This window comes from Mustela putorius, unplaced genomic scaffold, assembly GCF_011764305.1.
Source record: "Mustela putorius furo isolate JIRA1106 unplaced genomic scaffold, ASM1176430v1.1 tig00000854_pilon_pilon_pilon, whole genome shotgun sequence".
Classification (NCBI taxonomy): domain Eukaryota; kingdom Metazoa; phylum Chordata; class Mammalia; order Carnivora; family Mustelidae; genus Mustela; species Mustela putorius.
The window spans coordinates 6,216,662-6,239,224 of NW_025421496.1; the positions used below are offsets into that span (position 1 = coordinate 6,216,662).

Here is a 22,563-nt window from a genome sequence, read left to right on the forward strand (position 1 = left end):
GACCCTGGGGTGCCTGGGTGGCTCAGTTAAGCATCTGTCTTCAGCTCAGGTCATGATCTCAGGGTCCTGGGATGGAGCCCAGTGTCGGGCTCCTTGCTCAGTGGGGAGTTTGCTTTTCCCTCTCCAATAAATATTTAAAAATGGGATGATAACCCAGCCAATAATGTTAGTCTATGTGGAAAATAAAGACAATTTTATCTCATACTATATATCATAAACCAAAATAAGTTCCAGATGAATTAATGGCCAAATGTAAAAAGCAGAGATTAGAAAAAAATGCATGTGGATATTCAGTTGATTTTAAAGATTAACATCTTTAAAAAAATACAAGTGAGATCTGAAACTATAAACCTTACCCTCCAATTTTTTTTTTTTTTGTCAAAACAACAGAACAGAACATCGAACAAAAAACTACATTTTGGAAGCAAGCAATAAATGAGGAAATGTTTTTAGGAAAAATAATAGTTCCTCCCCCCACTTATCTGCAGGAGATAGCGTCTAAGCCCTCCAGTGGATGCTTGAAACCACGGATAGTACCAATCCCTATATATACCATGCTTTTTTCCTATACATCCAAACCCGTGATAACATTAAATTTTTAAATTAGGCACAGTGAGAAACTGAGAACAATTATATCAATATGCTATAAAATCTTGTATTTATCCATCTTCTTGTGACAATGTGAGATGATACAATGCCTGCATGATGAAATGAAGTGTGGGCAACGTAGAGGCATGGTAATGTAGCATGAAGCTATTACTGACCTGATGATCTATCAGAAGATCGTCGGCTTCCTGACCATTAGTAATGGGATACTACTTAGTAGTAGTGGTAATACTACTAGGAAACAACAAATAAGAGGGAACTACTGTATGGAAAAATGTGAGAGATAAGAAAACTGGGGCCAATTTGAATAGAAAAATGGGTACAATACAATTATGTTTAATTCCTAGAACTAAGGAGGAAAAATGATTTACTAATAAAGCTATAAAACTTTTAAAATGTTCTTTTGTTTGTTTTGTTTTTTACTTTTTTCTTTCTACTCCATTTTGGCAGGAAGGAGTATAATAAAGGCACAGCTGGTCCCAGCATAGACTGGTACATCTTGTCTGGAAAGGAATGTGACAAAATGTATCCAAGCTCTCAAACCGATTATTCCCTTTGATGCAGTAATTCTCAGAACTCCATTCTAAGGAAATAATTAAAGATATAAACAAGGACTGATAAAATAATGATGTTCATCCAAACCTTATTTAAAAGAATGTAAAACTCCCGGCAAACTACACATCCCAGATTATGTATTAAATGTAGTACAATCGTGTGATGTTATGCTGTCTTTTAAATATTTGTTGTGAGGATATGTGACACCAGGGAAATATGCTCTTAATAATCACAAGAGAAAGAAAAAGAATATGAAAACTCTCTACAGTGTGCGTTTTGCTTTGAAGAAAACAACAGTGCTGTGTGAATATACACGTGCAAATATTTGGGGAGGACTAGAAAAGAAGATGGAAGAAAATGTATCAGAGTATCGCTAGAAGCTTATCTGTGCATGGTGGGGTGATGTACGAGAGTTATTTCCTTAGCCTCTGTCCCTGCTGGAAGCCAGCTCACCTGCATAATCGTCTGTGCCGTAGTCATCGGTGGGGTCTTCGACTCGGCTGTAGCGGACACGTTCTACTTTAGGAAACTCGTTGGTTGGGGAGTATGGCTGCACGGAGGTACCATAGAGGACCAAAGACCATTCTTTCAATTTGCCTTGAGAAACAAAAATGAAATCATAGCATGACCCCATACTCACTCTTGAGCTTTACAATTTCATTCCTTCTCATTAAGAAAAAGTAAAAGAGGGGCGCCTGGGTGGCTTAGTGGGTCAAGCCACTGCCTTCGGCTCAGGTCATGATCTCAGGGTCCTGGGATCGAGTCCCACATCGGGTTCTCTGCTCAGCATGGAGCCTGCTTCCTCCTCTCTCTCTCTGCCTGCCTCTCTGCCTACTTCTGATCTCTCTCTGTCAAATAAATAAATAAAATCTTTAAAAAAAAAATTCTCTTCCCCACTGTTTTTTCTTTCTTTTTTTTTTTTTTTTTTTTAAAAGTAAAAGAGTTGTGCTAAGCATTTTCATATGAATCCTAGCATGAGGTGCATAGCTAGGATTGCACATTTTCCACCAGTTGAAGAATAACTGATATATCACATATGTACTGACTATAGGATAAGCCTTCATTTAATCAGCATTTATAAGACTGAGAAGTGAATGCCTCTCAGATAGCTGGACCAAGGGCTGATTTCAAATTACGGGTGTTTTAAAAGAGAACCCCAGATTTTTACAGAGGCCTTTGTCTTTCTACATATAAATACCATATTTAAATTTTAAAAAAATTTTATAGAAAAGACAAAACAACTTTGTTCCATTTAACTGAATTAGTCATTTAATCTTAATAATACTTCACTATACTAAGCTATAGACCTGAGCTGTCCACTGATACCCTCTAGACATTTGGCTACTTAAAATATAAAAATTTAATTCCTTAGTCATACTAACCACATTTCAAGTGCTCAACAGCCATATGTGGCCAATGGCCACTACAATGGATAGCGCAAAGACAGAGTATTTCCACCACTGCAGAATGTTCTAGCAGACCGTGCTGCAATGAACCATTTTCTGGTCAAGAGTGCCTTGAGACAGGAGCCACAGGTTTTAACTCCTTTGCAGAGAAGGTTCTCAAGGAACATTTTGCTTTAGTACTTACTTCTTATAAAAACTGCTTACAGGTCACTAAGCTTAATAAGATTCACATAAAGAATCAACCATAAGCCAAAGTGATTAAGACAAAAACCATTAAAAACATGGAAGAGTGCTAGGAGGAAGCAGGACCTCCCTGAATGTCCCTCTTCCACTCAGCCAGATACAGAGAATCCAGGCACGGTGGGGGACAGGGTTCTGCCACAGCCCCAAGACTGGTGAACTTGAGGTGTCAGCTGATCCATTTATTAAGCTTGAATCTATTCAATGTTCACAACAATTGGGAGTAGGCACTTGAATTCCCAGTACAGAGGTGAGGAAATAGGCATAGAGGTTGATAATTTTCTCAAAGGCACTTAGAGTACAGATGGCTATTAAAACCCATCTGGGGGTTCCAGTTTAAGATGACAGTGTAGAAAGATCCTGAAGGCACCTCTTCCTCCAGACTCACTGAGACTACAGCTATATAGGGAACAATCTCTGAAAAAGAAAACAAAACCAACAGGCTGAGTGGCTCCCACACAAGAGGCAAACAAAAAACCCACATGAAAGCACGTAAGAGAGGACAAGACACAATCTTGCAATAAACCCCACCCCAGGCATTGTGACCCACAATCAGGACTCAAAACCCCACAAAGTTTCTCTGCAAGAAGCAAGAAGGTTTGAATCCCATATCAGCCACCATAATTTTTAAGATCTGCACCTGAGATGAGTCCCCAAGACCTCGAGCTTTGAAAATGAATAGGGCTTGAGACCTGCAAGGCTATAGTGAATGGACTAGTTTTTAAAGAGCTTGCCTGTGTGGACCCGCCAGCTCCAAGGCTCAAGGCAGAGGTAGCCAATTGAAAAGCACGGCTTTCTGTGAAAGAGGCTTATTTGGTTATCTTTACATACAGCTAGGGTCCTACGGAAATACTCTCCAGTGGGCACCATCTTGGCTCTCTCCCTCAGTCTTGCTCCAACTCACTAATATCTCCCAGAAGGAACCTGTACTCATCTGGGACCCAAATTTTTATAGCTGCCTACCAGGGGACACCTCTTGGTTGCTGGCACTGGTGGCCCGCAGGACTTAGGTTTACTGGTAACATAGGACTGTAAACAAAATGGACAGATCTATACTTCAGCTCACCCAGAAGAGAAAGAATCAAAAGCATCTAAGTCTTGATTTCAGCTCAGGTCATGATCTCAGGATGGTGAGATCAAGCCCTACTTTGGGCTTCATGCTGAGCATGAACCTTGCTTAAGATTTTCTGTCTCTCTCTGCCCTACCCCCCAGGTCATACACCCGCTCTAAAAAAACAAACAAAAAAGATGTGAAGTTATAACCAAAATAAAAATAAAACCATGAAAATATAAAGTATTAGACTATCATCAATTACACACCAACAAAATGAACGATCTAGAAGAAATGGGTAAATTTTTAGACTTATATAACCCACTTAAGACTGAAGCATTAAGAAACAAAATCTAATCAGAAATTACTAGTAAAGAGATGGAATCAGTAATAATAATAATAATAATGATGATGATGATGATAATAAAAGGTCAGAAGCTCCTTGCCATTGGTCTTGGTGATAATTTTTTCGGATCTGACCAAATGCAAAAACCAAAAAAAGGAAAATAAGTCAGACTATATCAAACTAAAAAGCTCTGCATGGCAACGGAAGCCATCAAGATGAAAAGGCAACCAGCCTACCGAATGGGAGAGAATATCTGCAAATCATGTATCTCATGAGAGGTTACTACCCAAAACATACAAAAAACTCCTACAACTCAGTATCAGAAAAATAATCTGATTAAAACATGGGTTGGGAATATGAACAGACATTTTTCCAAAGATGACATACATGAGGCCAGCAGGTATGTGAAGAGATGTTCAACATCACCACTTAAGGAAATAAAAATGAAAACCACAATATACCTTGCCCCTATTAAAATGGCTATTACTAAAAAGATGAGATCTAGCAAGTGTTGGTGAAGATGTGGAGCAAAGGGAGCCCTTGTGCACTCTTGGTGGACACGTCAATCAGTGCAGCTGTGATGGAAACCAATATGGAAGTTTTTCAAAACATTAACAATAGAACTACCATATGATTCAGTTATTCCACTTATGGGTATATCTGAAGAAAACAAAAGCATTAACTTGTAAAAGTATATGTACTCCCATGGTATTCAAAATAGTCAAGATGTGGAAACAGCCTAGGTGTCCATTGATGTATAAATAATAAAAATGTGGTATTTTTACCAGTGGTAATAATACAGTAGAATCATATCATAAAAAGGAAGGAAATACTGCCATTTGTGAAAACATGGATGGATCTTGAGGCCTTCTGTGAACTGAAATGTCAAAAAGACAATACTATATGATTTCACTTGTATGCTGAATCTAAAGATAACCCAGAATTACTATGGTGATCATTTTGCAATACGTATAAATATCAAATTATTAGGTTATATGCTTGAAACTAATGTTACATATCAATTATATCTCACTTTAAAAAAAAGAAAAGCCATTCAGAAGCCAAATGCTGGTTTTTTTTGTTGTTGTTAGACTGAGTACACGAGTAGGGGTGGGTGATGGGGGGGAGAGAGAATCTTAAGCAGGCTGCATGCCCAGTGTGGAGCCCAAAGTGGGACTTGATCTCATGACCCTGAGATCATGACCTGCACTGAAATTAAGAGTCAAATGCCTAACTGACTGAGCTACTCAGGTGCCCCAAATGCAGTGTTCTTAAACCATTATAAGAAGCAACCTTCCTGTTTATTTCCAAGAGTTTAGAACCTTTAAGTTTAAAAATCAACATACTCTATGCCACATTCATTGTTGTTTGACATTTGCACTGGGCCAGACCATTGCTTTATATGTGTTTGCCCTCTGCCAGCTTTTCCTTGGATTTACATGTTAATGACTATGCTTTTCATAATTAGGGTGCCGTTCAGTCTCAGAATTCCAAGTAGTGGCAAGAAATGAATGTCTAACTGAAATTCATGACCCGCTTGCTTTTTCATAACAATGCAAAAGAGAACACATTTTTCTTTGGCAACTCTCAGGTATACAAATGGAGCATATAATGCAAGGACACTATCGGAAATCCAATCCACCAGTCACCCTAAAACCTGGCTCATTTAACTTAAGATCAGTTTGGATCTAAAATTTACCCTTGTATAATACTTGTAAGAATGCTGACTCATAATTGATTATTTCCATTTGTGTCCGTTCTGAAATGTCTCGTAAGCCCACTGGGGACATACTTGTTGGGCAATTCATCCCTTTATGTTTCACTTATTATGTAATCTTATTTCCTTAGAATCTAGCACAGTTCACATCAGATATTGCCATATTTGGGCCATCATGTTTCCCTTATCATAATGTTTTCCATTTGCTAAATTACTCAGGAGATTTTGCAGTTGATGATGCAACTTTCTGTTAAGAAATCACTGTGTAAATACAGAATGAGAAAAATCTATTGTTATATGTTGGTATAAAAGTGCAATCTGCCCAAGGATGAAAACCCAAGATAGGTCTAATGTCTAACAAAACAAAGACAATGATTAAAAAAAATCCTTCCTATGGACTTCTAATTCAAGATGTGGGAAGACCCTGAATTCACTAGCTCCACAGACACACTCAATCTCTTCCTCCTGAAGTAGAACTAAGTGCTGACTGAACACGTTCCATACAAGAAAAGATAGACCACATAGAGAATGGCAAAAAAGATGGAGACAGAGTCATGAAGGGACTTTGCCCTCCCCCAACACCATGAATTGCAGCAGTTTAAAAGTGCAACTAGAACATGTAAGATCCAGCCCTAGAACTCCACCAAACGCAGGGGCAGCTGTGGAAGTATCTCCAGGTTGGAGGGGCTGGTGAGTGCCACGGTTTGCATTCCCCCCTCCACCGTGATAGCACAGAGAGGAGCAGGGTCTAGAGCCAATGCTGTTCTGCTGCCTTAGTGAGCTCTGGGCCCTTAGCCCACACTTTTAAACATTTAAAAGAGGAACTGGAATATAAAGGATCCAGCTGAAACTCAGCCAAATTGTGGGAGCTGCTGGAACTCCCTCTGGCTCCAAGAGGCTGGTGAGTGCCATGGTCTGTGTTTCTCTTCCACCTTGATAGCATAGACAGGAACATGGTCTGGTTGCCCTTGTCAGTTACAACCTCCATAAATCCCAAACCCCTAGCCCACATCAGCCCCAGCTGTCCTACCAAGGCAGTCCCAGCGTGGTGCACATTGGGATACCTGGATCAGTGCTCACGATAGCTCTAGCCATCTCACCAAGGTGACACATGTGCCAAGTATCCAGGAATACTCTAGACCCACAAATTGGCTTACAACTTGCCAGGACTTCCCTGATGCAGGGTGCCCCATGATCTCCTGGTCTGAGCCTTCTGGGCTTCAGATGGAGCTTGGATCTACTTTAGCTTCAACTGTCCTCCCAAGGTGCCCCTCAGCACAAGGACCCCTGGGACCTGATAGCTTGTAGCCACTTCAGCTTCTCTGCTCAAAGACTGTGACCCCTCCAGCTTACATGTACTTTAGTTTCATCTGCTCTGTTGGGGAACTCTCTGCGTGGAGAGAACTGGGACTACCCCAGCCCATGTCCACTTCAGTATTAGCTATCTTGCCAGGATACCCTCTGCACAGAGTGTTATGATTCCCAGGCTGGTACCCATTTCAGCTTCAGCTATTAGACTGTGGTGCCTCCTGCACAGATTGCCTCAGGACCACCCTGACACAGCTCAGGCCAGTCCACTAGGGTGGTCCCAGCATGGAGTGACCTGAGACTTCCAGCCGCCAGCTAAAGTCACCAGGCACATACAGTCTGCAAAGCAGATGACCATACACAAGATCAGTCCTTCTAGTTTAGGATAAGTAGCTCTTCGTCTAATTCTTAGAAACAAATGCAGAAACCCAAACAAAATGAGTAGACAAATGAAAAGAGTGAAAGAACAGACAAGCCTCATAAAAATAACAAAGTGAAATGTACATAAGCAATATGCTTGATAAACAGTTCAAAATAACGGTCATAAAGATGCTCAGGGGACTAAAGAGGAGTGGAAGAGCTCAGAACTTCAACAAAGAGGCAGGAAATATATAGAAAAATCAATCAGTTGAAGAACACTAACTGAAATTAAAAATACACTATAAGGAATCAATAGTAGATTAGAGGATACAGAAGAATGGATCAGTGATCTGGAAGACAGGGTAACAGAAAGCATCTGAGCTGAACAGCAGATAGAAAACAAAAAACTTAAGAATGAGGATAGGCTAAGGGAACTCTAGGAAAACATAAAGCAATCAATCATTCACATTATAGGGATCCTAGAGGGAAAAGAGAGAGAGAAAGGGACAGCAAACTCATTTGAAGAAATAATATCTGAAAACTCCCTAGCCTTGGGAAGGAAACAGATATCTAGGTTTAAGAAGCAGAGAGAGTTCAAAACAAGAGGAAATCAATGAGATTTACACTAAGACAGAGAACAATTAAAATGGCAAAGATAAAAGATAGAGAATATTAAAAGCAGCAAGAGAGAAATAGTTAGTTATGCAAAAGGTAAACCTCATAAGGCTTTCAGCTGATTTTCAGCAGAAAATTGCATGCCAGAATAGAGTGGCATGGTATATCTGAAGTGCAAAACAAAACAAAACTCCACATCCAAAAGTACTCTACCTAGCAAGATTATCATTAGAATTGAAAGTGAGATAGAGTTTCCCCAAACAAAACATAACCATTAAGCCAGTCTTACAAGAAATGTTAAAAGGGACTTTTTTAGTTGAAAAGGCCATAATCAGAAGAAAATTATGAAAGGGAAAAATTTCACGAGTAGAAACAAACATACAGTAAAGGTAGTAGAACCATCACTTATGGAGCCAGTATAGATGGATTCACAGGTGAATTCCACCGAACATTTAAACAAGAGTTAATACCTATTTTCCTCAAACTATTAAAAAAAAAGAAGAAGAGGAAGGAAAGCTTCTAAATACATCCTATGAGACTAATGTTACCCTGATACCAAAACCAAAGGCACTACAAAAAAGGAAAACTACAGGCCTAAATCCCCGATGAACACAGATGTAAAAATCCTCAATAAAATACTAGGAAACCAAATTCAATCATACAGTGAAAGGACATTCATGGTGATATTGAATCTACGGATACAATGGTGGTTTAGTATCTGTAAATCAATCACTGTTCTATACCACAATAATAACATGAGATAAGAATCACAGGATTGTCTCAGTAATGCAGAACAAGCATTTGACAAAATTCAACATCCATTCATAATAAAAACTCTCAACAAAGTGGGGTTAGAACGACATATCTCAACATAATAAAGGCCGTATATGACAAACCCATAGCTAATGTCATACTCAATGGTGAAAAACTGAAAGCTTTTCCTTTAAGATCAGAAATAAGACAAAGATGCCCACTCTTGCCATTTTTAGTCAACACATGGTACTGGGATGTTTTAGCTGTAGCAAACAGACAAGAAAAAGAAATAAAAGACATACAAATTGGTAAGGAAGAAGTAAAAGTGTCACTATTTGCAGATGACATGACATTATAAATATAAAACCCTAAAGACTCCATCAAAACTCTAGAATAAATGAATTCAGTAATGTTGCAGGATACAAAATTAATATTTGGAAATCTGCTGCATTTCTATACATTAACGATGAAGTAGCAGGAAGAAATTAAGAAAACAATCCCACTGACAATTGCACCACAAAGAATAAAACACCTATGGATAAACTTAACCAAGTAGGTGAAAGACTTAGAGTCTAAAAAGTAGAACACTGATGAAAGAAATTGAAGACAACAGAACAAATGGCAAAAGAGTCCACGCTCACATATTGTTAAAATGTCCAGAAAGAGAATACTAAAACTGGTGTGAAACTACTGAAGGCCCCGAACAGCCAAAGCAGTCTTGAGAAAAGAACAATAAAGCTGGAGGTATCACAATGCCAGATTTCAAGATCTACTACAAAACTGGAGTAATCAAAACACTACGGTCCTGGCACTAAAAGAGACACATCCATCAGTGGAAGATAATAGAGGGCCTAGAAATAAACCCACACTTCTATAGTCAATTAATCTACAACAAAGAAGTCAAGAATACATAATGGGGTAAAGATGGTCTCTTCAATAAATGGTATTGGGATAAGTGGACAGCTGCATGCTAAAGAATGAAACTGGGTCACTTTCTTATGCCAGACACAAAAATAAACCACAAAAAGATGAAAGACATAAAATATGAGACCTGAAACCATAAAACTCCTAAAAGAAAACACAGCCAGTAATTTCTCAAACATTGCCCTTAGTAACATACTTATGGATATGTCTCTTTAGGAAAAAGAGGCAACAGCAAAAATATACTACTGGGACTACACGAAACTAAAAAGCTTTTGCACAGTAAAGGAAACCATCGTCAAAACAAAACAACCTAGTGGATAGAAGATACTTGCAAATGAAATATCTGATAAGGGGTTAATATCCAAAATGTATCAGAACTTACACAGCCTGGCACACACACACAAAAATCTGATGAGAAATGAGCAGAGAACCTGGATAGATATTTTTCCAAAGACGCAGATATGACCAACAGACACACGAAAAGATGCTCAACATCACTAATCATCATGGAAACACAAATCAAAACTACAATGAGGTATCACTGCACGCCATTCAGATTGGCTAAAATAAAAGAGACAAGATACAAGTGTTGTCGAGGATGTGAAGAGAAAGGAAGCCTCATGCACTGGTCGTGGGAATGCAAACTGGAGCATTCTGCACTCTGGAAAACAGAATGGGGGTTCCTCAGAAAATTAAAAACAGAAATACCGAAGGATCCAGAAATTTCATTACTGGATATTTACCCACAAAACCAAGAACACAGATTCAAAAAGACAGATGCAGGGGCGCCAGGGTGGCCTAGCTGGTTGAGCATTTGACTCTTAATTTTGGCTTGAGTCATGATGTCAGGGTCCTGGAATCAAGCCCTGTATTGGGCTCCATGTTCAACGGGAAGTCGGCTTGAGTTTCTCTCTTTCTTTTGACTGTCCCCACAGTAGTGTGCTCTGTCTCTAGTACATAAATAAATCTTTTTTAAAAAGATACATGTACCCCTATGTTTATTGCAGCATTATTTACAATAGCCAAGATGTAGAAGCAACTTATGTGTCCACTGAGAGATGGATGGATAAAGAAGAAATGCTGTATATACATAGTTACACACACACACACACACACACACACACACACACAGTGGAGTACTACTCAACCATAAAAAGGAATGAGATCTTGCCATCTGTAACAACATGGATGAATCCAGAAGGGATTATGCTAAGTGAGAAAAGTGAAACAGAGAAATGCAAATACCATACGATTTCATTCATAAACACAGAGAACAAACTGCTGGTTGCCAGAGAGGAAAGGGAAGGAAGCAACATCAGAGAAGGAGAGTAGGAGGTACAGGCTTACCGTTATGGAATGAATGGGTCACAGGGATGAAAGGCACAGCACGGGAAACAAGAGTCAAGGGTCCTGTAATAGCGCTGTGTGGTGCAGGTGGTAGCCACACCTGTGTGGCTAACACAGACTTGTCGAGTCACCATGTTGTACACCCCGAACTAATGTAAAGTTGTGTGTCAACTACACTTCAATAAAAAAAAATCCTTAATATGTGCTTTAATAATAAGCAAGTGGGAAGAAACAAAGAGATAGAAGCTCAGTTCGGAATTAGGAACCTATGTACTTGGGAATGATTTCTACCATTTAATTGGGCTAGAAAATTCTAAGTCTCTAAGTGAATTTCTATCAGCTTACTAAAAAAAAATCCCTCACTAATTAGAGAAGCCTTCCCTAGGACTGTACACCAGAGAAACAATGATGCCCACACACGGAAAGAAACATGCCCACACATAGAAGTACAAGTCCCTTTTCAATATTGTGACTAATCCTAAACAGGAAGGTTGGTTAAAGGAAGGATATCCAAAGACTGTGTGAATTTATTAAAGCCTCCTGACTCCAGGTCAGTAATAGCATTAGGCTATCTCTCTTCTGGCAGAAAAGGACATCAGTAAAATGCCTAGAGGTGACTAGAACTACACATGAACATTTAAACGGTGTAAGTGGAAGCCAGTGCTGGGAAAGAGACAACTCTAGGTTATCTGGGCTACTGCTGACAGCCTCTAACACAGATGATCGTCACCAACTCTGGAGGAAGTCTGAACTCCTGGAGGGCAGAGAGATTTACATTCACAGCCTCTGACCCTTGCACATAAATACCAGGTCTACCAGGTCTACCAGGAGTGTGCCCCTAGGGGGAGTTTGCTGTTGTGGGGAGAAGCATTTTATCACCAACATTCTTTAGAGTTGTGACAGTAAAGAACTGTCACTTTTAGTCTTATATTCTCGATAGTGTACCCCTATGTCTGTGCCTTAAGGCTTCACAGCCCTTGGTACACAGCTATTGAATTTGGACAGTGATGATTTCCCTGGGATCTCTTGAGATGTAAGAGCCCTCAACTGTCACCTGCCAATGGATCCACTGGGGTCGGGCAGCACAGCCAAGTCACCAAGCCACCATTGCCCCTGAATGCCACAACCCAGTGTATCTCTATCACATGAGCACTGAGCAAGGCCCAGAAGGAGGAAGGGAGGGGAAAGGAATTTCCTGGGGACTAAGTAGGTTAGGAACCAATGAAAGCATCTAGAAACCAGGGGCTAGTTTATTTTAATGGTTTCCTTCAATCCTGCCTTGTTGACCAACATTTGATTTCTCGATCACACTTTGGCAACACTCTATTCATGACGCACGCTGGAAGAGAGCTGGAACTGGATACCCTTTAATGAATCTTCTACCCCTATTCGTTGTGACCTGCCACCTGAGTGTGGGTCTTCTGGGGCAACACAGAGGAACCCCATCACAGAATTAGGGAGAAGAGATCGCCAAATGCATGGCCAAAAATGGACCTCTCGGAATGAGTACCTTTCCCTGATCAGTGGGCAAAAGTAAGGCAAATGGCTGATCCATTCCTCTGTTCTGCTGTGTGTCTCCTTTGCCCTATGCAGCACACAATTCTCTGAGTAACACACACCCTTACAATGAATTATGGAATGTCTGGGTTAATTTCTTCTGCAATCCGGAGAGGGCTAGAACTGGATACCCATTAGTCCAAACAAGCCCTCAGGCCTGGATCTTCTTGAGATGGGCTGCACAGAGAGAGCACTGGGAAGCACGGATTTCTTAGATGACTGCAGATGTGTCCACAGCTGGGTGGGAGCTGGGGTGGTTGTGAAACAGATCACCTGTTCCCGAGCCAAGTACTACGTAGGGCTCCACTGTGGACAACACAGGTGCTGTGAAAATCTTCAGTCTCCCGCCCCAAACTGCATTTGTACTTTCCCTTACTTTGTGTTACAAACAAGCTTCATATATTAGCAGGAAGATGGAGGCAGGCCATGTGTTTCTGTTAACATCGTAATTTCCACATTTTACTCATCTAGGAAGTATTCCTTTCCCTTAGCTCTTAGGCTTACATGGGGCAGAATACCAACATTCATTTTTCTTTACTGGTAACCAGCATAGCTTGCACAGGCCAAGCTCAATGTCTTGTGTGCACTAAAAATTAATTTTAGAACAAATTCAGAGGAACAGATAATTAAGGAAACCATCTCTAGATGAGGCTAGCTTGCTTCTGGGGGAAGCTGGTTAGATAGAGCATAGATTCTGAAATGTCAATCAATAGCTGTCACATTTTGTCTTATACTTAGATCAAAACATTTATTCTTTGAGCCTTCAATCATTACCCCTCAAATGGTAATACTGAGAACTGGAATATGTACAGATACTCCAACTATAGGATCACATGAGAAAGGATGATGTTGATATATAAATGCAAAAACCTTCCAGGCCAAAACAGATTCCATCACTTGTTTCTGCAGAGTAAACCAAATGATAGTAAAGGGAGTTCCTACCTGGAGTCTTGAAGTTCCTCAGCTGGGAGGGGGTATCATAAACTTCAAGGATCCAGTCACCGGTGGCTCGCTCTCCCCAGCAATGAATGGTCATGAACTCCCAGTTTTTAAATCCTTCCATAGAATGATCAAAAAGCCTGTGAGATAACCAGAAAGCATTGTTTTCTATATTATTTAGAATCCAATGAAGGTCAAGGCAAGACCATGATAAGTGATCTTTTTGTATCCATCAGCAGGTTCAGCTCAATACTGGAGGCCATTTTCCTCTTGGACACTGACAATGAGTAGACCCAAATGCATGTCATCATTCTACCACAGGCAAATAGGCACAGTGGTGGCCTTGTAATAGCAACTCTGGAAGGGGTAAACATTTGGGTATCGGGAAAACCAGGTTATGACTCTACCCATAGGAGTGATAATACCAAGTATTAAAGGTGTGGGACAACTGAAACTCTCTTACACTGCTGATGGGAATGCCAAACAGAACAGCTGCTCTGAAAACAGTTTGGTAGTTCCTACCATGTAACTCAACAATCCCCCTCCCAGACATTTACCCAAGAAGTGAAAACATATGTTCATACAAAGAACTCCACATGAATGTTCACAGCAGCTTTATTTGTAATTCTTGAAAACTGTTAACAACTCAGATGTCTCTCAACTAGTGAATGGGTAATCAAGTTCTGGTATATTCACATGACAAAATAGTACCCAGCAATAAAAACTATTGAACTACTAATAAATGCAACAACATGAATTAATTTCAAAAGCATTGAAGCTAAATGAAAAAAGTCAGACATAAAAGACTACGTGCTGTAGGATTCAATTTCTAGGACATTCTAGAAAAGGCATCATAAACAGAAACAGATCAGTGGGTGCCAGGGGCTAGGAGGGAAGAAGGGGCATGGTGGAAGTTCCAGGAGTGACGGAATTGTTTTATATCTTGAAAATAATGGTGTATAGATATAGAGCATTATTCATCACTGAATTACTCACATTAAAAAGTGAACTGTATTGTTCATAAATTAGGACTCAGTAAAAAGACCCTGTCCAGTCATCTTAACCAGTTGAGGGAGTCATGCCTGTAAGTTCAGCCTACATTCTGCTCTTCTAGCTCTTCCAGTGATTTTTTAAGCTCCAATTTCCCTATTTCTATATGAAATAGCTAGCATTATTTCCTGTGATGTAATCCTGAGAGATACAAAACATGAAGGAAAAGAAGAAAACAGAATCCTCATTAAGAATAAAGAAACATCAATAGATAATGTATAAACAAGCACATGAAGAAAGAGGCATGTCACTTATCTAGGCATATTATATAGAATTGATGACCCAAAGAAATATTAAGATTTCTATAGGGGGTGCCTGGCTGGGTCAGTCATTGGAACAGGTAACACTTGATCTTGGGGTCATGAGTTCAAGCCCTGTGTGGAGTGTACAACCTACTTTTAGAAAAAGATTTCTGGGGCACCTGGGTGGCTCAGTGGGTTAAGCCACTGCCTTCGGCTCAGGTCATGATCTCAGGGTCCTGGGATCGAGTCCCACATCAGGCTCTCTGCTCGGCAGGGAGCCTGCTTCCCTCTCTCTCTCTCTGCCTGCCTCTCCATCTACTTGTGATCTCTCTCTATCAAATAAATAAATAAAATCTTAAAAAAAAAAAAAAAAAGAAACCCCATCAAGAGCCTTAAAAAAAAAAAAAAAAAGAAGAAGAAGAAGAAGAAAAAGATTTCTATAGAGATGGGACAATAGAAGGTTAAAAAGTTAAAGATAGGGCAAGAGACAGTTTTTAAAATTTTTTTTTATAAAACCTAAAAAATTATGTGTGTCTAGAGAAAGAACTTGAGAGCTAGAGAGGCAAACAGGGAAGCAAGAATATCTTTAGTATGGTCTTAGGAGCAACCATGTCCTGTTTTGGGGACATATCTGTCCTTCCATGGAGACAAAGTTCATGGCAACTGGATGTTGATGGCTATTCAGAACATGCAATCAACTCTCCTCACTTTGATTTCATGCTCACCAAGGGAATTGGTGGGTATAATCTGCATGCTATGTATATCTTCCCATTGGGAGAAAAGTGCCCTTCTGAAACCAAAAACAACCAGTTTAATCTCCTTATAATTTAATATACTAGAATTCTAATTCTTTACATACAAAAGCATTCTTTCAATATGTTTGAGGATCCCTCTAAAATGACAGCTGGATCCTGAAACTGAAGGGGTGGTTGGCATAATGGGAGCATGTCATGTAATTGGCAGACACTTGGCAGTTTTCTCTAGAGAAACACGATAAATGGGAAAAATCACCTCCATGTGTTCCTCAGACCTTAGAAGAAGAAAAAAGGCAAGTACTTATCAGCATTCTCAAAGTGTCATGTGGTCAGAAAACTGGGGAAAATCTGAGAAAGGTTGAGGCAGAGTCCAACAGATCTCTTTACTGGAGAATATCCCAGATGTCTGGGATGTTCAGATATGTTTTGTTAATTTCCATAATGGGGTTCACAGTAGGAAGTGATTTTCAAAGCTTCTAAGAGTGAGAGTCCCCTTTTTTTCTTTTTAGAATATCTGTAGACTATGTGTAAGGGTTAGTTCTGAAGAGAGGAGTGGCATTTCAATGAGAGCCATATTGAATGTGGTGGCTTACCCTCATGGTAACAGGGATGGAAATAGTAGCTCCTTAGATGAATATCTTCCTAGTATGAAAGATCTATTAAAGAGCTTCCCTAGATTAGGGATGGTACATTTTGTGGAGATCCTATAATGTATGCACTACCCCAACAGGGTCTGCTTCATAAGCGGATGGCTTAAAACTAGACTTGGCCAGGAAGAAATTGCTGGCCCATTATATAACTGACTTACATACAGAGAGTCCTTCACATAAACCTAAAGGGGGGGGGGAGTAGGCTGGATGAAAAGGAAAAACAGCGGTGGGGAAGGAGGAGGCTTTTCAAATCGCCTTTCCTCTCAGACTTATGTTACAAAAGGGAGTGTGTTGATGTAGAAATGCGTGGAAGCAGAAACCAGTCTAGAACCACTTCTCAGCCCACAGAGTTTAGGCTTGAGATCGCTGAAGCCATTGTGCCGTTTGAGGGCACCGGAGCAACAACTTGTCACATAATACCTTTCCAAGAGTGCCAAACTTAAAAGCAATTCCCAAACAGTTTAGACAGAGCATTTGGCTCACTGCCGCATGTCCAAAACTACAAAGGAGACTGGAGGCTGCCATCACATGAAGGGCAGTCTTGTTTCCACAACCCCAGCCAACTTCTAATTACTCACGGGTCAATTATTTGACTGCTGGATTAGCAGACCCTGGGCTTCTCCCCTTCCACCCTTTCCTGTCCACCTTTGAAAACCATTCCATTGCTGCCAATCACTTTTAAATCACATTTGGAACCCAAATTAAATATAAACTGGGTGCCAAGAAGAAATACCCATAATCAGCATTCAAATAAGTGTTTCAAAGCCCGAATATAAATGGGCTTTGTCTATCGGGCTCAGCGGTTTCCCACCCCAGTCTCTTCCCTTTATACAGAGCTGAATGCCCATTAATTTCATGTGGACATAAAAGTTGAGGAGAGGAATTAAAAATGCAGCCAAACACGATCATTGCATTTTGCTGAAAGAGTTGATGGGGAAAGAAATAGACACTGATGACTGCTATTGGATCGACTAGCCTGACCATTCACGTTTCTAGTCTCACCCCGTTCTTTATTGTCTTCCGATTCAGCACTTAAACTCGTCCCAATTTTTGGCATTGTGACAATGAACAACCCGGCTTCATCTGTGTATCACAAAAGGTAACGCTCGTAGTAGATTCTATTTGTGTTGCAAACAACACACTTGCTCAAGACAAGCAAGCGTCCAACCACATTGGACACCAGCTAAAGAGATTCTAACTGTGTGGTCTCCACTTATCGGCTAAAAAGTCCAATGCCCAGTCTGAATGTCCGTGCCGGGCCAACAGTGAAGAAACCCAACACATGCCAATGTTATCAGCATGGATGAAATGTCCACAAAGCAGGACCAGTGTGCAGAAGCCTGGATTAATTACCCCCGTGGCCTATCCGTCAAAGTTGACTTCATAATCGTGTGCTCTATGAAATGATATACACCTGTGGTAGCACAAGTTACGCATCCAGTTATTAAAATGGTGCCCCACAGCCCGATCCCTGTGAGTGGCTTTCAAATAAATTACTTTGGATGAAGGCTGGTAGAAAAGACTGCCATTAAGTATAGTACATCCTTTTGAGGAATTAACTCAGGAAATAACTCATATAATTAGTGTAAGCTTTCTTCCCCCTTTCGCTTAAAGAGTCTAGCCAATGTGTCAAGGCTACAACATTCTTCAGTGCTGTTGTGGCAACTAAATAACAAGACATTTTATAAGTACTGACAGCTATGTGTTATCATATAATTATTGCCCAGGTTATAAATGGATCTTAATTTCAGAATCATCTACTACTCCCCAAACAGTATTTATGTTCACTACAGAATTAGACTTTAGACAGATATTTTTAGAAGTTTCCTTTTTTTCTTTCTCTGTCCCTGAAATCACTTAATTATTATTTTCTTTTTAGTGCTTTATCGCAACTTCACGTAGGACTTACAGAGTGCTCGAAGCACTCATTTGGCTTAATTGTCATGTGGTTTTTTATTTTCTTTAGCTGTTTGGCTTTTGCAAGTTTTAAATGATTTGCTTCTGAAATAGGGTGTTTAAAACACACTATTAAGTTTTTCTGTACTTTTTCTCATCTAAATTACTTCTTTAAGAAAGGCTGAGAGAGAAAGGGACTAGTTCTAGAGACCTGAAATACTAAAAATATGAGTTTTTAAGAAAAAAGACTTTCAACCTGCATACTATTACTTACTACTGACCGGGCCCAACACGCATTCCTTGTTGTGGATCTATGATGTATGCTTGTAATCTTGCAGATTTATTCCATTTAAGAGTGGATAGCTTTTATCTAAGTATCTGTTTCTGATTACAGACGCCTTTGTAAATTACTCACACAGCACCCAGCAGCGTTCTGCCTGCAAGTCTTTTGAGGACATGAACATAACAAGAATGTTGTATGAAAAGCTGGGTGATCTTTTAAACCAGTACTATTGAAAATGTGGTCTGTGGACAGGCAACTTCCACATCACCTGGAAGATTCTTAGAAATGCAGATTCATGGACCTCACCCAGACGTACAGGATCAGACTCTGGGAGAGGGGCCCAGCCATCTGTGTCTGATGGAGTTCTCCATCAGGTGCTTTGGGCAGCACTTTTGGGCAGTGTAAATCAGGGTTAGCACTCACTAAGTGCTTACTGTGTGTTCCAGGAGTGGTGCTAAGGACTTGCTGTGAGTGATCTTACTCAACACTTGTGACAACTGTGTGAGGTGGACCCTAACCTTGGCATCTGTTTTCTAGTGGAGAGACTCACTTTTCAAAGTCAAACATAGAAATTGGTGAAATCCAGACAAGCCCAGCTCTAACTCCAAAGGCTGTATCTTCTTTTGGAGCAACGAAGAGGATTTGTATGGGGACGCCTTACTGGAATGCAAAATTTCCACTGCCAAAGTGTAATTTTTACTGCAAGCCACAAATGCACTTACATGGCGTGATCCTTTACGAATGTCAATAGTCTGTCATTGAACATTTGGGCAGCAACAGAAATGACTCAAATATAAACACCACATTTAAACATAGTTAATTATAGAAGCTTATAGGCTTTGCAGACTCGAAAGTGTACCTTCTCTCTACTTAAGACCATAATTAGAAGCAGAGATATTCGTCTGTAATCAAATTTAGAAAGAAAGGCAAAGTTTCAGCTTTCAGTCAGAAGCCAAAATTTGGAACAGAGGGCCAATACAGCTACACTAAATCTCCAACTCACTGACTCGGGGGGAAGGGGAGACTTATGGGGAGAAAGACTGCTTTTCATAATTCTAACAAATGCAGCTGAAGGAAGAATCTCATGAAGCTGGCTTTTGTTGCAAAACTTTTGCAAAGCAGAATTTGAATATGTGGTGGTATTAAAAAAAAAAGGCTAATCTAAAGTTATGCTTGTCTAAAAACATGTTAAAGGAGCCCAAGCCCACCTAGATCCCCCCCCCAATTCAAGACCTCCAGATTCTCCCCTGAAATAAACCATTTGTGCTGATTATTCAGGGCGACTTTTTGCGAGGCAGGGTGCGCAGGCCAAGAGGAGGACCGGGAGGGTGTGAGGGCAGGAGAAAACAAAGGGATTAGAAGAAACTAACCATTTGCCCATTCCAGGCCTGCTTTGTGTACTCGTCACTCCCACCCCCTAAATTATCAACCTGGCTTGCCAGGGGTGCTCCCATGCTGGGCTAATGGGGCACGCTCACGTTGGACTGGTTCTGAACGCTGCTGTGTGCCTTCCAGGGTCCAGCACCTGCAGGTGCTTGGGTAAGCGTTCTTCCTCCAACAGCTGTTCTCCACGGGAGTTCTAGCAAGTGCCCGTCAGCTGGGACGGGGGAGGCACTGAGGGGTTCCAGACGGCCCACATGGGCTCAGTGACCTCGCAGAAAATCGATTCCCAAGGAATTGCTGTGTGGGGGGGATAAACAGCACTGAAACACGCGGGGATGGCTCTGGACCACCTCAGCTCTGCCTCTTCGTCTCAAGGGACCCCTCACTCTGGAAAGTTCCTGTTGTGACTATTGAGAGGTCTCTTTGAAATACATGCCATTCTTTGCTTTAACATGGTCCTCCTTAGAAAGCTTGACTTCTTTGCAAGAAAGCTAAGTGTCCAACCGGGGTACCATTTATTGCTCTCATTAATAACCTCTGACACACAATTTCCTTCCAAAACTTGACCTAGCCCCCTTTCCTTGTAGAAGTATTGTTGCCTTGCAGGCCAATGTGAAGGCCACCAGGAGGGGAGCAGGCCTTCCCTTTGGCCCATCCCCACCCATCTCCTATGCTGCTTGTCCTCAGCAACCAATCCAGGGAATGGGCCTTGAAACATGGGTCAAGGTGAGGGGACACAAGGACCCCCGGCCCCTTGGTCAGAGACTAAAAGGTTCTGAGTAGACACTTCGTCTCATAAAAGGAGAGCTTCAGAACATGCCAGGAAGGAAAGAAAATGCCACAAAGACCTCTCTCTCCTTAGCCACCTCAGTTGAAGGAATGCTCCGGGCATCAAGCACAGCAAGGGCAGGAGAGCCTGGCCTCAGAGACCGGACGTGCTTCTGGGACTGGGCGCCACTGTTTTACGCTTCAGGGATCAGCTGCTCAGTGATGTGATCCGGGAACCGCGGACAAATGAACTCATAACCTCCTTTCCATCTCTGGGGTGTCTCCAGGCGCTCTGGCCCCCGGGTCCATCCACCTCCTTCCTTTCAGCAACGAGATGGCACACACACAAAAGACCAGCCCTTGGAGAAAACGTTCCAGACAGAGAAGACCCACGTCGAGTAGCAACTGTATTCCCAGGGAGTCTTGATGGGGGAAACTGAGGTCAATTTCCCCACTGAGTATCTGAAACACCTGCTTTTTTTCCCTCCCGCACAAGCCAAGGAGCAGTGTTGGGTTCCGCACTTTGCAAAGGGCAAAGCAGGGGGCTCCGCCGCTGCGCAGGCGTGCAGGACTGAAGCCTGCGCATGCGTGCTGGACAGAAGCCTGCGCCTGCGCAGGATAACCCGCCAAAGCCGGTGATGGGGTCCACAGCTCCTTGGCTTATCAGCCTCCACACTGAAGTCATCCCGGGCTGAGGCCAACTAGAAATAACGCCAGAGGCAGGAAAGGCCCAGAAAGCCTGAGTTTTCCAAGCCCACAGCGACCATGAAGGGGCTGTTTTCTCTTCAACAGAGGAGGCTGGAGGCGTCTCAGCCGCACATGCGTGAAGCAAACCTTTGCGCCCCCGTGTTTCACCTGCGTACTCGTTCAAGTTTAACGCAGACGAATAAAGGCAAAGATAAAGAAAGAAAAACAGGGAAAAAGGTCTTCCCTCGCTTCAGTAGCAGCAGCTGGTGTGACCTCCTAATCACGGAACCATGCAGGGGAAGGCCTCGCCCACTGGAAAGAAGCATGTGGCAGGCCGCAGCTGAGACCCCGGTTTGCGGCGGGAGGAGGGCACGGGTGGCACGTCCAGGGATCTGAGGCCAGAGCAGCCTGCCCCTCTTCGCACCTGCAGCCCCTCATTCTGGCAAAGCTGCGCTGCATCAAGCCCTAAGCCCACGTTTCCCTGTGCACTGATGGAGGATGTGAAGTTTTAAAGAACACAAGTCTGCCAAGCACAGATGCAAAATGTAATTGAAGATTTCGGATTCTGTACGCCCAGATACTATCATCCAGAACTGCTACTGCTCTCGTTCTCACAGTCCTAGAGCAGATGAATTTGGGGATTTTGCAAAGCAACTGGCACTTGCTCAATCTCGCTTTAGGTTCTGTAGGACTGCATCAGCCCCAGGCCTCTCAACCCCGCTGGCCTATGGTCAGCCCTAACAAAGACCACCCCTGCTACGGTCACCTGGCTATGTGGGCAGGGGCTATGTCTGCATGAAAGACTGGCTCTCAAATATATGCCATTCATGATAAGACTTCTGCTCCCATTAAATGTTCGTCTCAGAGGAAAAAAGATCAAATTAAAGAAGCTGTGGTTTACATTTTAGAACCACAGAGGGAACAAAGGGTATAAGACAACCTGACTTGGCCCCATTCGGGTCCCACTTTTTTTTTTTGAGATTTTATTTATTTATTTGTCAGAGAGCGTGAGCACAGGCAGACAGAGTGGCAGGCAGAGGCAGAGGGAGAAGCAGGCTCCCTGCGGAGCAGAGAGCCCAATGCTGGACTCGATCCCAGGACGCTGGGATCATGACCTGAGCTGAA

At 41.7% G+C, this 22,563-nt stretch overlaps 1 protein-coding gene across 1 annotated transcript in view; it reads right to left on the minus strand.

Annotated features, from left to right (window-relative positions):
- Positions 1-22,563, minus strand: part of PCSK5 (proprotein convertase subtilisin/kexin type 5) — a 450,143-nt gene that overhangs the window by 174,883 nt on the left and 252,697 nt on the right. Inside the window, 2 exon segments of the mRNA XM_045085372.1 lie at positions 1,615-1,758; positions 13,728-13,864. Coding sequence (XP_044941307.1) covers positions 1,615-1,758; positions 13,728-13,864 — 281 coding nt within the window.